The sequence below is a fragment of the Carassius gibelio genome, chromosome B17 (assembly GCF_023724105.1).
Source record: "Carassius gibelio isolate Cgi1373 ecotype wild population from Czech Republic chromosome B17, carGib1.2-hapl.c, whole genome shotgun sequence".
Lineage (NCBI taxonomy): Eukaryota > Metazoa > Chordata > Actinopteri > Cypriniformes > Cyprinidae > Carassius > Carassius gibelio.
This window is the reverse complement of record NC_068412.1, coordinates 13,104,402-13,119,739: the sequence shown is the minus strand read 5'-3', so window position 1 is coordinate 13,119,739 and position 15,338 is coordinate 13,104,402. Positions and strand designations below refer to the sequence as shown.

General features: G+C 37.9%; 1 protein-coding gene across 5 annotated transcripts in view; it reads right to left on the bottom strand.

Annotated features, from left to right (window-relative positions):
- Positions 1-424: 424 nt before the first annotated feature.
- Positions 425-15,338, bottom strand: part of LOC127976378 (prospero homeobox protein 1) — a 35,675-nt gene continuing 20,761 nt past the window's right edge. For all 5 annotated transcript variants that reach the window (XM_052580764.1, XM_052580763.1, XM_052580761.1 and 2 more), the window contains exon 5: positions 425-4,540. In XM_052580764.1, coding sequence (XP_052436724.1) covers positions 4,355-4,540 — 186 coding nt within the window. In that variant the 3' untranslated portion in view covers positions 425-4,354. The remainder of the gene's footprint in view (positions 4,541-15,338) is intronic.

Genomic DNA, 15,338 nt, shown 5'->3' with positions numbered 1-15,338 from the left:
TAAAGTCACTCTCTAGATTTTTGTAGTGCTTACAGAATTTTAAGAGTTACACTGTCATGGGAATATGTAGATATAACGACACAGAAAATAGTTTTTTCCCCCACTGTTAAAGTCTTGTGGCTGTACTTTTGAAACAGTATTTTATTATTGGCTGTGCTATGTTATTTCAACATTATTTACTTCCATTGTAACCAAGATTTTAGCTTTTTTATTTTTTTCTTATTATATTCAACAAAGTTTTTTTAAAATGGATTTAACTTGAACCCAAATATTACTTTAAGCCCAAAACTGGGCTATAAGAATATCTCCACATTTTACATCCTATCAGTTCTTCTGGCATCACCGGCAACTCCAAATCTCCTTGGTTTTTCTCTGATTAGCATGCTGATCTAAATGATGACAAATGGCAAAAGGAAACACCTGATCTAGGACTTAGTTTTTATTTTGCACAAGCTTGCATATATACTGCACATACATTCAGTTCCGAGGAGATGGAAGGCACACGAGGCACTTTGACTACTGTATTGTGTAGGTGGTAAAAAGCAAAGGTAAAATTCTGATTAAGTGATTAGAAATAAAAACTTCAAAACACACAATTTTGTCACCTTCCAAACAAGATAGAAGAAAAGTTTTGTTGTACATCTTTTTTTTTTCTTTCCTTTTTTTTTTTTTTTCAAGCGTCTCTTATGACTACAGTGTTTGAAATTACAATGGCTACCTGGACATATATGTCTCTTTATGTCTCTACAGAGTTAAGGAGTTTAGGAGGGTGTTTAAATCGTCTCTGTCTACCAAAGAATATTACAAGAAATCCCCAGAAATACCAAAAATTGTACACCATCACCAAATAAATTATGATAAATTAAACCAATAAATTATGAAACTTCTGCATGACAAATTGACAACAAAATCCACAATGCTATCCCGTTAACAATGTATGTGTATCCTTCAAAATGTATCAAAGAAAATTGTAACAGTTTCAGCTGGAATTACCATACTAGAATCAAATAATTATTTCATACAAAAAAGCATAACAATGCTATTTACATCATATTGCTAAATCATAAAAAGGCAGTGTTTTCTCAATTTCGTTTATATTTACATACATGTCAAAGCCAGTGAAATCATGTTTAAAACCCTTTTCTGGGAGCACACACCTCATAAATACAGCATCAAATCTACAAAGAGAAACACTTTGCATTCAGTACAAATAATTGTTCCCCTTCCCAGAAATATAGTCATATACAAAGTTTCTTTCTTCCTTTTCTCTTTGTAACATCTTTCTTTGTAATAAAAAACAGTCCCAAACTGAGTTTGGCAATTGATTTGTACAGATCACTACATGACAGTTTTTTTTTTCTTCCATTGCTTGAAAACAAATAAAAAAAATCGTATGTCAAATGTAAATGCGCAATAGTGTATCACAAGTGAGATGAAACTTTGATTCAAGGTTATTTCAGTTTTTTTCTTCTTCTATAGTGTCCTTAATGGAGTGCGAAATGTACACAGCTACATTTAGGATTTTCGACAAAAAGCAACAAATGACCCTGTGTAACCACGCAAACAGATCCATCTCATATCAAATGAATGCAGACCGATCGAGAACACCTTTGACAGACAAACCTGAAGAGGTGGTGAGATGAAGGGGAGAAGACAGTCGACTGAGAGCAACTCGAAACATTTAAAACATAACATCATCATAACACTTCTAAAAGTACAATAGCAAGAAAAAAAAAGAATTGAGATGTCGAACATAACCTCCCTCTGGTTTGTCTTAAAGATGCAGTACAGTGATAAATACAAATAAAAGTTCAAAAAGAGAAACAATAGATAAAGAAAATAAACAGAAGTCCTTATGGGAACTAAAACTAACGTACTACCATGCGTGTATATCACACACTCCCTGCAAACACGCACATGCACAGGTAAGCACGCACACACACACACACTTATGCACACGTATTGCCTCTGTGCTACGTTAAATGGCTTAAAGTACATCAGATTGGTGTGGATCTAAGCGTCATACTTGTTCATCTTCAAATGAGCTGTAAAAATGTGTTTCCTGGACTTTGCATGTATGTAGTTCATTACCCAGAACCTCTTACTGAGGGTATTTTGTTTCAAAACAAGGACAATATACCCCTCCGTTTCAATGTGTGCTATTTTGTTCTAGATTTTTATGCCTCTTTGAGGATTTAGAAGTCAAATCGTATCAGTTCTGTTACATTTTGCGTTAAATATAAATATAAAAAAAGAGAAATAAATTTGCTGGTGTAATTGACTTTAGGCACAGGCAATTATCAGATTCATTAAGTGTGTAAATCACAAAATGCCTGTTTGTATGGTTGAATATGAACAGCTGAATTCGACTAAGCACCACTTTATGCACAAATTGATTTCACTTTTAGTGGCAAAGCATCACCTTTAAATGAATGAATAGGGATAACAGAATTCCTTACGATTTGAAAGAATCGTTTATTTATCACAATGCATGTAAAGGAGAACGCATGTCAGCACAGCCTTGCAAGATACTTGAGAATAGAAAGGGGCCAAACATCTCCTAACTTTGTTTTTGGGTTTGTTTTTCCTTCTCTTTACAATGCATAGTGAATAGCTTGGCATTTTGTGTGTTGTCCGGGGGCTGTGGATGATGCCAGCCCTGGCGACAGAATGACAGCACCTCATGCTCTTTTGTGCCCATTAATCTAGAAGTCAGCAGGTTTTTTAAGGCATTGTGCTGACAATAATTGCCGGCCTGCGTTTCAATTCATCAGCTGGATTTACCCAATGCAAACGGCACAGGCTTCCAGAGCAGATCACATGTCCAGCCCTTGCCCTCTACTGCCGACTCTTATTTATGAACTAGGAAGCGTTGCACAAAGAGTCTGAAGGCCCTCTTTTCTTTTGTGGACACTGTTTTGATAAGAAACTGTGCTTTTTTCTCTAGGGTAGGGTAATCTTTGTAATTGGTTACATTTGTATGGATCTCTTAGCAGGCTTAGCTTCTAAAATTCAATTCAAAGACCTTCATATGATTCATAAAAATGTACAATTGAACTCAAAGAAAGTCTCTCGCTGACACGAAGTTTCACTACTGATAAACTGTACACTGCCATAGCATAATCAGATGATTGTGAATATTAAGCAAATCTGTACATTTATAACAAATAAACTATGTACAATCCAGTACGTACAAAGCAAAAAAAAAAAAAAAAAAACTTTCACTTTCGCAAATGTTCAAATAACTATTATCAGCCTGTGTAAACCAAACTTGAGATAATCTACCAAATTTACGGGCCAATTATTGAGGTGTTCCCAGCTAGCAGGTGGAGAAAATCAACAACAACAATTCTCTTGTCTTGACGCCGTACGGCACGCGTTTGTGTTTGTGAATTACGGTGTATGTATGAGAGTGGTCTGTGTGTGTGTGTGTGTTTATGTGAGCAGTTGTGACAGCGTGCTTTTTATGAGCAAGAATGGTTTCTCAGTGGGAAGGCGTCCATTTTTTTTTTGTGTGCCGAACTGGCTTGCCCCAGTATGAAATGGCCATGTTGCTTAGTTACAAGAGAGGCTGCTCCGTAAAGGGAAAAAAAAACCTACGAGTAGGCCTCCCTCCCCAGAGCCAGTGCTATCAATGTGGACACAAAACACAAGAACATTGGACCCTAGCCAACATAGAAGAATGGCTAAACCAAAAAAACAAAAACAGTTAATGCTGTTTCTTTCAAGAATAACATCAAATATATATATATGTATATATATATATATATATTATATATGAATTTCCCACATAGAAAATGTATACCCCTCTTTATTATTATTATCATTTTTTTTGTCCAAAGAATAATTTATTTTCTGTAGCATTGCCATGAGAAACAAGAATACCACATGTCAATTTTTTTGTCTTTCTTTTCCTTTCTTCTATTTTTGCAGCAAGCATTAATAACATTAATGGTAATAATTATATTAATCATAAATAATAATTACATCTATACAAGCTACAAATGCAAGTCTTATTCAGCAATAGTAAAACCATCACACATTGCAAACATCCGGGGATAAAACAAAGCCCTCAACAAAATGATGACCAATAAAAGAGAGAAAATCAGGTGTCAGTTCCATTTGTTAACCATCGTGTGGTGAACATAGTAATGCCCGTTTTAAAGGCAAGGGAAAAGGGGGTAAGGATTGAATACAGTCAAAACAATCAAGGATTTCATAGACTTCCCCAAAAAGAAAAAAAAAAACTGCTAAGTCATTCAAAATTAGTCGGGACTTAAAAATAGGAATGCTACCTCTTACTTTGTAAAGATTCTGGAAATAAGGGATGATACTTGGTAAGCATTTCAAATCACTACTCGTGCAGAAGCTCCTGCAGACAATTGGGAGATTTGAAAATCTCTGGGACCTCACTGTCCAGCTTGCAGATGACCTTGTATATGGCCTTCTTCCAGGAAGGATCAACATCTTTGCCTGCCACAATGGCATTGAAAAACTCCCGTAACGTGATCTGTGCCACTTCCAGGAATCGCTCCGGAACCTGCTGATACACAAGGAGACAATGACATTAATAAACATATTAGGTTTCAATCCCAAGTCTCTGATTAAGAAAAGAAAAGAAAGAGGAAAAAGAAAAAGAGATAAGTAAAAAGGAACAGGGAAATAAGATTCTGTACTGAGACATCAAGAGCGGAAAGACCCTTCTGTTAGAAAATGCACAGAAAAATGTTGGGCTGCCATGTATGAGAGGACATAGAGAACGGCCCCAAACATCGTCATTACACTAATTCCTCTTTGTTTCAGTCGCTGAAACATATTCTGGTGGTGCTGACTTAAATGCACATGTGTTTAGACTTTCAAATCTTTAATATCAATTGTCTTTCCTTTTTTGTGTGTGTGTCTAACTGCACCATTAGGGGACGTGAAAATATTTAATAGCGTTTGAATGGTTACACTGAAAAAAGCAGTGTAACCATTTTTTTTCTAATCACATAACAACACCTTACAGTCAATATTTTGAACGTGGCTGAATTTGTGAGGTTGTAACCAAGAGGAACTTATTGGGTTAAACATTACCTGAGCTGTTCCTCTTTTAGAGTCTACTTCCTAGAGGGAACGAAACATAATTTGTTGACTTCCCTTTATTTGACACAAGATTGTTAGCAATGTCTCATAAAATGTCTTTTTGTCTCAATATGCTTCCACTTCTAGAAGGGGAAGGAGAAGATTCTGCCACTGACAGCGGTCCATAAAATACTAAATTCTTCTTTGCTTCTTGTCAGGTTCCCATGAAACTAGATTCTGTATTAAACTTATTGTTTGGGCCCCAATTTTCAGACCAAAGTTGTAGCCTCTATCACAGGTAGAGGAATTCAGCGGAAATTAATCTGTAAACTCTGTGCTCTTGGACAAGGTCTGGACCTCTAACTGCAGTGTTTTTCCAAAATCAGGTAGCGTGTAGGGCGCTACTGAGGAGTTTGTTTTTTACAACCAGAACACATCCTTTCTGGCGTGAGGTTGTTGTTCATGAGAGAGGGCCAAGACCGGGGGCGTACTGTAGACTGGCCCTGTGATCTCTTTAGCACCAGTGACAGTACCTCTCTGCTAACACTATAGAGATGATTAGCCAGGCAAGGAACTAAGTCACCTCCCCTACAGCTAGACAAGACACTTCCCAGACATGGTGCTTACTGCCACACACACTCACAAACACCCACCCGCTCGAACACAGATGGAGAAGCAGGCACGCAAACAGAAGCAGACACAAAGGTTGCAAAAACATAATGCTGTCATATTAAAAGTGTTTCTACAGGCTGCATTTGAGGGACGCATTAGGAATGCTTAAATGGATAGCTCACCTAAAAATTCTAACATTCACCTTTATGTTGTTCCAAACCTGTATGACTTTATCTTCTTTGGAACTCAAAATATGTTTTTTTTTTTTTTTTTTTTATCATAGAATGGATGTCAGTCCAGTCTAGTGTTGTTCTGAACCCCATTTACTTTCATTTTATGGACAGTTCAAACTATCTTATTTTTTGTCTCATTCTTTATTAGTATCTATTTAAGATGCTTTTGAGGGTGTGGAAAGATCCAGAGCAGTTTTTCCTCCAACCATCCCGAATCAGTGTTTTCGCAACAAAGCTCATGACACCATCTACTATTCATCCTCCACTGCAAGGTTAAAGTTGCAGTCCTATAGTTGGTTTTTATCAACGCAGCCCTCCCCTGTGCCTGTGGATCGGGATCAGCGCTTAGTTTGGCATCAGTGCTATCAATCAGACTCTGACTGCTCCTCAAAGGCCCTGCCAGGTGAGCAGTTGTCTGGACAAAGAATCTCATGCATGCGATCCAAACCATCCCAGCTCCCTTTTTTTCCATTAAGTGTGTTAAATATACTGTCATCAAAGGCATACCCTTGTCTGAAAGGCCTTGACCAGTGTGGAAGATGTTTCACTCTGCCGCCACAATCATAAGTGCTTGACTTTTGGTTGTGATGCGATATTAAATTATAGCATAGCTATAAATACTGAACTTATAATGGCAGTTAAACTAGATGGTATGATTCACTGGAGTGTAGTTGATGGCTTGATTGTGATTGTGTTTATATGCTGTAACGTGCTTTAGCCTGCCTCCCTTTTTTGATGTGTTGCGGTGTTAGGGAGTAAATAGCTACAAGTAGCGACATTGCTAACTGAATTGTGTAACATAATATCATAGCTTATCCAGTAACAAGCTGCTGTTTTCAATGAGTAGCATTGGGACGTATTGAGAAGTCTGATTCAGTTGGTTCATTTGGATTATTCACGTTAAAATGATTCATTAATTCATTTCAATCAGCACTTTAATTCAACTGTTACTCTCAAATAGCTTTGGGAAGTCTGAATCATTTTAGTTAATTGGTTTAATCTGTCAAATGATTTAAAAAAACTGGTTAAAATTATTAAGGGGATAGTTTGACCTAAAATGAAAATACTGTTATTAATCACTCACCCTCATGTCGTTCCAAACCGGTAACCTTTTCATTCATCCTCAGAACACAAATTAAGATATTTTTTGTTGAAATCTGGTTACTGACCCTCCATAGGCACAATGCAAATGACACGTTCAAGGCCCAGAGAGTTAGTATCAATAACATAGTCCACGTGACATAGGTTGCTCAACCGTAATTTTTTCGAAGCTACAAGAATAATTGTTGTTTGCAACGAAAACAAAAATAATGACTTTATTCAACAATTTCTTATTTTCTGTGTCAGACTATGACGCGATAATAAATCTTACATAATTTAATATATATATATATATATAATGAATAATTGACATTGTTTAGATATATCAACCTCTTATATCGCTCGCTACTTTTCCACCTTGTAGTGTAACCTGGTATGTTTTCTCACAGGCAGCTTGACTGCTTTAAATTACAAGTACCTTCCAACTGTTTCAAAGTATCTCTGCAACACTGCTGTGCCTGAACTATGTCCGTCTCAAACGGGTGACATTTTTGTACAGTGCTGTACAGTAATTTCTCCCCTCCTCCTCTCTTTCTCCTGGGGCAAGATCATAGGAAGGGAGGGGGAAGAGAAGAGAAGAGGAGATAAAAAAATCCTGCCCAAGTGCTTTTGGCCAGAGCTCTGTCTCCTTCTACTTCTCCCTCCCCGAGGGGCACAGCCTTCAGGGGTCATTTGTTTGATTATGCTGACTGTCCCCAGCCTCGGCAGTACACAATAAAGGCCTGACATAGCAGCCTGCTTGCCTTCTGTGTCCTGCAGATACTCATCACGAGTGTCAGGACATACCAAGGTTAGTGGTCACTGGGACGGCGCTCATAGGCGAAGGGCTTGCCAAACGCACTTGGCTGATGAATGAATGTCACATGGAATGGAGGGGGTGAGAAAGAAAAAGAGAAGAGAGGTGGTGGTGTGGGGTGGGGGGGATTACAAAGGTTATAGATATCCAACCTCCCCAACACCCCAACTCACAACATACCCTCTCCCCTATTTTTTTTTTCACGCTTTTATAAGTCTTCCACCCCCTCAGACAATGGCCAACAGCTTTCTGGAAAAACAACAGAATAATTGCACACAGGAAGAAAGAAAAAAGTGATAAAGGTGCCTTTCTCAAATTTGTGTGGTCTCAGAAGGGAGTCTGTTTCTTTTGGATGCTACCATAGTCCCTTAAAGGCTAGCCAGTCTGCTTTCAGCCAGCTATATTACCAAATTGTTCAAATCTATTGCCAAGACTGTGTAAAATAAAATATTTAGATTCAACAATAAAAAAGCTTAATTCCATATCTATGCTACATATTATTTGATGTACATGCAATACCTAGAAAAAGTAATTACCTTAAAAATAGTGTAGCATAATGGGATAGATTTTCCCAAAACAAGCTAGAGTTTTCAACAAGTTGTGGTGTAGCTTGACAAAATGTCTCTCTTGACTAGCATAATAATGAAGTCTGAATCTTTTCAGTGATTTAGTTCAATTGGATGATTCAATTTTAGTGAACCGGTAAAGAATGATTAATTAATTAGTTTAATCATCTCTCACTTTCTTTAAGCTACTTTTTTTACTTAATGCAAATGCAAGTCCTAAACTTGATTGGCTCTTTTAATTGAAAGACGAGGATTCCATTGATCCCCTTTAAAATATCTGATACGACATTGTGTGGAGCAGGCATGTGCACCTTTTTATTGCTAATGTGAAGATTTTATAGCTAATAGATTTGTCTTTATCTTATTTGTGAGAGATATGTTCACATCAAATCTGATTCCTTTTGCGTAGCCACTGACGCTAACGTAGGGTAAAGCCCAGGAGTGCTGCATTGCTAAGAATATTCCTGTGAGGAATTTCTCCAACTCATTTTTTTTACCATAAAAGGGCAGTAAAATGCTGACTAGGGAAGAAGACAATGTCAAGGAGAAAAGGGTATTGGTATTTTGGATCCTCTTGACTGCTTGCCTTGGAAAGAGGGAGAGAGACAGAGGAAAAGAGAGAGAGAGAGAGGGAGAGGGAGAGTTATTCTTGTCACAAACCCTTTTGTCTGCATCTGCTGACTGCTTGCCCATAGCCAGCAGCATGCTTTAACTGTTTTGTCACCTCCTCGCCTCACACGGATCAGCTGTTGTTCTTTTGTTACGGCTATTGTGTAGGCTAAGCCTCTAAGGCCGCTCTGCTGTGCGGTAAACACAGCTGAATCGCACGGCAGACAATTCCACATCAATATTTCATATGCCCTCTTTAGGACTCCTGATTCAGTCAAGTTGAGAGGAAAAATACATCGGGCGCAGTTTAAATGGCCCACAGAGCCCTCGGAGAAAATTAATACTAATAAATAAAACACTACGTGAGTCGGTGGCTGCCTTGTTTTGCGCACGCTGTCACGCTGTGTTTCGCTTCTTGGCTGTAGATGATATGAAAGTGTGAAAAGCGTAAGTGATTACTCAATTACTTCCAGCAGATCAAACTTCCAATTTACTTTGCTATACGTGGTAATACGTCATATTAATATACTAATGTCCCTGAAACAACATTATCGGCCGAAGGAATATTCTGGGTTCAGGGTTCAAGGTTCAAGTTGACAGCGTTTGTGGCATAATGTTGATGAAAAAAAAAAAAAAATGAAGTCGAATTAAAGCAGAAATCTTGGTTACAGAAGTTGAAGGGATTGGACCAGTGCAAACATGAAAATATTAATTGTTTCGATGATATAGCCACAAAATGTGAACAATTTGAGTGTTAATAAAATTTTAGTGTGAGAAAATGGCTTGGTAACCATTAATGTGTAAAGTAAAATGCAACTTTACGACTTCATTGTCTTGTCAAAGCAATGTCATATACTCTAAAATCCTAAACTGACAATTATCCAAGTGAAAAATACAGAAGTTTAAACTTTTTTGTATGTGTGTGTAAAATTACCCAGCTTCATATTTCTGTTATCATATCCTCAAAAAAATTGTCCCAATGATTTCTCTTTGAACTTTTTTTTTTTTTTAAGAAAAGGAGGGACAAATGATGCCACAATTTCTGTCAATTAAGCTCAATTTGTATTGAAAAATCACTTTTGTGGGATTTTATTATTTGAATATCATTACAAATAAGACTAGCTGGCCCCTGGTTCCTGCCCCCCAGCTTGATCAGTTTTCTGGCAGCTCTGCATCCTCAGCGCTGCTGTTGCCAAGGATGAGAGGACACATGAAAAGAAAAATTATATCGCCCGTCCACTGAGAAGCACAAGACAAGAAGTGAAAGGGGGACATGTACAGCAGTCATAATCAGAAACCCTGGTACTTCAACCAGCATTCATTCACCCCACTGAATGTGCACTTGGGCCCTCTATACAAACTGCCCCCGAATCGACTCTGTTTGTTGGGTAAATATTGATTGAGGAGAGACTTACCTCCTGATAACTGCCATACAAATCAAGGACTGCGTGGGGAGGGGGAGGAGGGCTGAGCGAGTGCGTGTGTGGGAAATTTCATAGATGAGTACCACAGATGAAGACACGGTCTGTCAAACTTCTGTATCTCAAAAGACCACAGCGTGGGGAACTGAGAGCCCAGACCCACTTTCTGTCCCCTGCTAAGATTCTCTTCTTGGGAAGAAAGTCCTGGTTTCCTCACCAGAGTTAATCATTAAAGGGGAAGAGTGTACTTTCCATTTCATTGCGGCTCCTGTTTGATGTTGCCTGTGTTTGGAGCCGGTGTATCTCACTGCTTGTATTTGCTCAGGCCAAGCCATCCAGTCAAAGGTGATAAATTCACCTGCTGGCCAGTAAGATTTCTCAGAGATCATTGAAGAGAAAAATAGTGGTCTCACAAGTCTAAAACATTTTGTTTAAGCGCTAATGATGCAGTTGTATTGTTAACAAATTTAAGTCAATATTTAGTCTAATGATAATGCAACACAAATAATAATAAAAAGAAGAAGAAAAACTGTTTAATACATTTTTTCCCCCACTAATTTATATTTTAAGGACAGCCTGTCCCTAACATTTCTTACTTCATCATAATCATAATTTCCCATCTCAAACTTTAATCTGAGAAGTGAACACTTCCCTTTATACTTTTTAAAAAAGTATCCATATATCGCAGTAAAAAAAACCAACCCAAAAAATTAAATACAGTAAATACCATAGACTCTTTCAGGAGGTCGAGGTGTTTTTTTTGGGAGATAATGGATTGACAGAGAGCAAACAAGTCTCAAGGCCAGGGGGCTGAAAGCATAAGAGTCCACCCCACTCGCCTCCCACCCATTCCCTCTCAGTTTCCCTCTATCACTGCTTGTCCGGGAGCTTGACTGAACTTCAAAAGAACAACATCACACTGAACGCGAAACGTTACACTGAACGCTGGACATTCGGCTCCAGCTAATCAATAGCACATAGAAAGCAAAACCTTGCAGTTTGATAAACTCTTGGCTGGAGTGTCAATCAGGCAAACAGATTGCATGTTTCCCTCTCTGATAAAGATTCTTTCAAAACCCACTGTGATGCAACTGAGCTCCACAAACTGTCCCGACAACCTTGAAGCAGGCCTAGGTTCTCACTGCAGATGCTGGACAAACATACGCATGCTGCTGCTGATTCTGCATTGGCCTTGATGAAAACTATTTTTCATACTTAAGAAAACTTTGAGCAAGCACCATATGCCCATTTCTCAAGGCACGCTGGCACATAGTGAGTGTGTGCGTGAGTGGATATATTTGCGCTCACCTTTAAATAAGGTCATTCCCTGGTTAGTTGGTTTTTTTTTTTTTTTTTTTTTTTTTTTTTTTTTTTACACAGAAGACGAAACAAGCATTATAAAAGTAATTGCTCAGCCAAAAAAAAAAAAGGAAAAAAAATATATATATATTTACTCACTTTTTTTCGTGTTGAATCAAAAGGAGAACTTTTTAAGAATACGTTAATAAGAATATTATCATGAATAATATGAGGTTGATTCAGTTCTGGTTTGCACTGGTCTGGTTTTACAAATAACAGAATGGTTATTCTGTAAACAACGGCTTATAATTTAATTCTGTTGTCACAAAGAGTTGTCAGATGCTTTTTATATATATATTTTTATGATATCTTTTTGAAGCTTGAATGCATTGCGATTTCATTGAGAAAGAAGGGCTATTAAATGTAAAGGGAAGAAAGAAAGTCATAGAGCTTTGGAACAAGAGTGAGTTATAATGAGTTTTCATTTGTGGATGAACTATTCTTTTAATGAAGACTGTTTATTATGCCAAATCTGATTGGCCATATGATCACGATGTCCTTTCGCCCTTCTATATCATTGCATTTACTAAAGCAAACAATGCCACAATGACATGTGCACTTCAAATTCAGGGGCACTAGGTCTCTGACCTAGAGGAGGGTCTGGGTTCAAACCTGCTTGGGCTAAAGGTTATGAAGTCATTTGTCTCAAATTGCAGTTGAACCCTATGAAAGAAGAGAGTGTTTGAGGGAGGGAGAGAGAGAAAGAGGGACATCTGGAGGAGAAGGAGGGGGGAGAGGGAGGACAGAATGGCCTAAGGACTGGAGCAGGCAGGAGGAGGAGAAAGGCAGCTTGGAGTTGGGTCTTTCTTGTCTGGCTGAAGAAAGGATCTGGCACCGAGACTAATGAAGAGAAGAGGGAGGGAGACAGGGACGGGGCGGTTGGGTGGGAGATGTGCCAGGGTTTGGAGAAAGCCGTGCACGAATGCTACAGATGTGTTTGAACCCCCTGGAGCAAAATAATGACATAATCACCAGTGGTGTCACTGAGCAGACTGCACACAAGGTGACATGAGAGAACATGGAAGGAGGCCCGTCTAGTCCGTGGAAGAACTTTCCATCAAAAGCTATTTGTAGGGAGCCATGAAGAATGGCAGTGGCACCGGCAGGTGCTTCTCTCAGTTTGTGCCACTTCAGGAACTTATCTGTAGAAGGAAGGATTTCCAGCGAGCTTGCAGGCTCTTTAGAAGCTACTTAAAGCCCTGTTTATGTTCTGTCACAGGTCCCTTCATGACAACAGAATTCCAGCCCATGACAGGCAGCACTTAACACTGAGAGGCAATTAAAGGAAGTGGATATTCAGGACCACAATATCACACTTTAGGGCAGGAAGCATGTGATGCTTGTTGTTGGGATATGGTCAAGTTCATCCTGTGATTTTAATAAAAAAATAAATACATTAAAAATGTTTTTACACATTACACTGTATTTTTATATACTGCAAAAATCTTTACTGTTTTGCCTACATAAATTCTAAATAAATTTTACATTAATAACATTTTACAGTAACTACATCAACTTTATAAAGTAACGAGTTCAGGAAAAGATATTCATCATTCAATTTGCTAAAGATTACATTTAACAGTTTTATTAAATCATTTCTGTTTTAAAGATTAACTTTAAGTGTTAGATGGTGGCAAAAGTACTTAAATTACAGTTAGCCTAAATATCCAACAAAATCTCCAATCAGTATGGTACCCATACATTGTGTATCCCTACTTCAACAAAATCTATTGAGGAAAATAAAACAAGAACAAAAAAAGTCTTAAAGTAAAAATACATAAAACTAGAAAAAAGTACATTTTATATAAATTTATTTAGCTTTAACGTTATTTAATATTTTTACTGGAAAACAAGATAAAGGTAGTGTAATTTTTTATATGTGGGGTTTTATATTTATATTTATAAGTATGTGGGGAAGAAATAAACTTGAACAGTATGTACTACATCTATAATTTATTCTGCATGTGCCAGTGTGTTTGTATGTGTGTGTGTGTGTGTGTGTGTAGTAGTAGTTTTCTTTGGCTGGTGCTAAAGACTGCAGGGCTTGATCCCTCTGTGCAACTTAGTGACCATTAATAAGTCATTTTGTCTGGAAAAAAAAACATTGCCTGAAAGCATCACACACTCTTATCTAATTTCGGTCTCTGTTTCTCTGAGTAATATACAATATAGATTGCCTACAGCAGTTTGGCTTTAAGTCCCTCTGAACTGCCATCACCAGACAGTTAGGCTGAAAAAACTCTTTGTGTTCGGTAAGCAAAGCAGTATAAAGTAGGTGTGCTTTCGTTGCACCTTCCATTATGAATTATTAAATTACATCTCCTTGTTGATGTTGCTGTTTGTGCTAGTAACGCATAAAAGATAAGTCTTTAATGCAGATTTGATGGCAGCGATTACGCCGTCCCTGGGTAAGTACAGTCAAGGCCATTGGATGTAATGTGCTGTACTGTAGCGTTCTCCAGGTCACCTCCACTAATGATTAACCAACACGCTGAGGAAGTTCAGTTCCCACAAGAGCCGCATGAGAAGAAATCACACAGCCCCTGCGAGTGATCTCATCAACAGAGATACGGGAACAGATATTCCCTTAAATGGCAGGTGAAAGAAAAAATATTTTTGTCCAACCCGAATACAGTGAAACACACTATCTGCCAGTCTTATTTTAAAATATTTTCTAAAGTGCATTCAATAAAGACTTAAAGAGTGTGAGGCTTATTCTATCAGCGGCCACATTGGGAACAGAACCTAAGTGTCGTCCTATAACTAGATTACTGGAGCTCCTTTGACGTGAAGCATCGTAATAACTAAGCTAATAAGATGGGAGTTTGTTTTCATAGAGTTCTATTACGTTCGGCTGGAGACCGTACAATGTGACGGGGAGCCGCCAGGCGTGACATTTATAGCAAAGTGGTAGCGAAAAAAGAGGAAGTGCATTGTAGTCTCCTATCCATCAGCTCTCCAGTGAAGAATTGATTCAATGCTGAGCATAAGAGCCTTTTAGTGGCATAGCGCTAAACCAATTGTTTTTGATATTAAAGCATAGAAGTATTTTTATATCCTATTTGTATTATAAGTAAAACATGTTTTAAAATTCTCGTTTATTTGTAAAAAGAGCACTTTTTATCCTGTAATTGTAAGTGTCAGTCCATCAGACAGTATGATCTAATTAGACAGAGGAAGATGATTGTGACCCAAGAGCCCTTGAAGACAATAGTCTGCATCATCTGACCACAGTGACTCTTGATATCACATGACGGGCTAAGGGTTTACCACAGAACACTTATTGTGAGGGGTGCCATCCCAGCTGCATGTGCACTTGCCACACAAGCCGGACTTTGTCTTCAGTTTCATTCAAGCAGATATTTTATATACTTTTGCTGCATATTGGTCGCAGGTTAAATATCACAACAAGAATTGTAATCTTTTGTTGGACATGGTTTTCTGTGCTTTCAGATTAGGGCATAAATGATAAACATATATTTAAACTATTACTAATTTAATTTGAACATTAAATAGAATTACATGTGTGTGAGGTAAATTGTTTTTTAATTTACAGGGATAATGGTTTGACATTTGT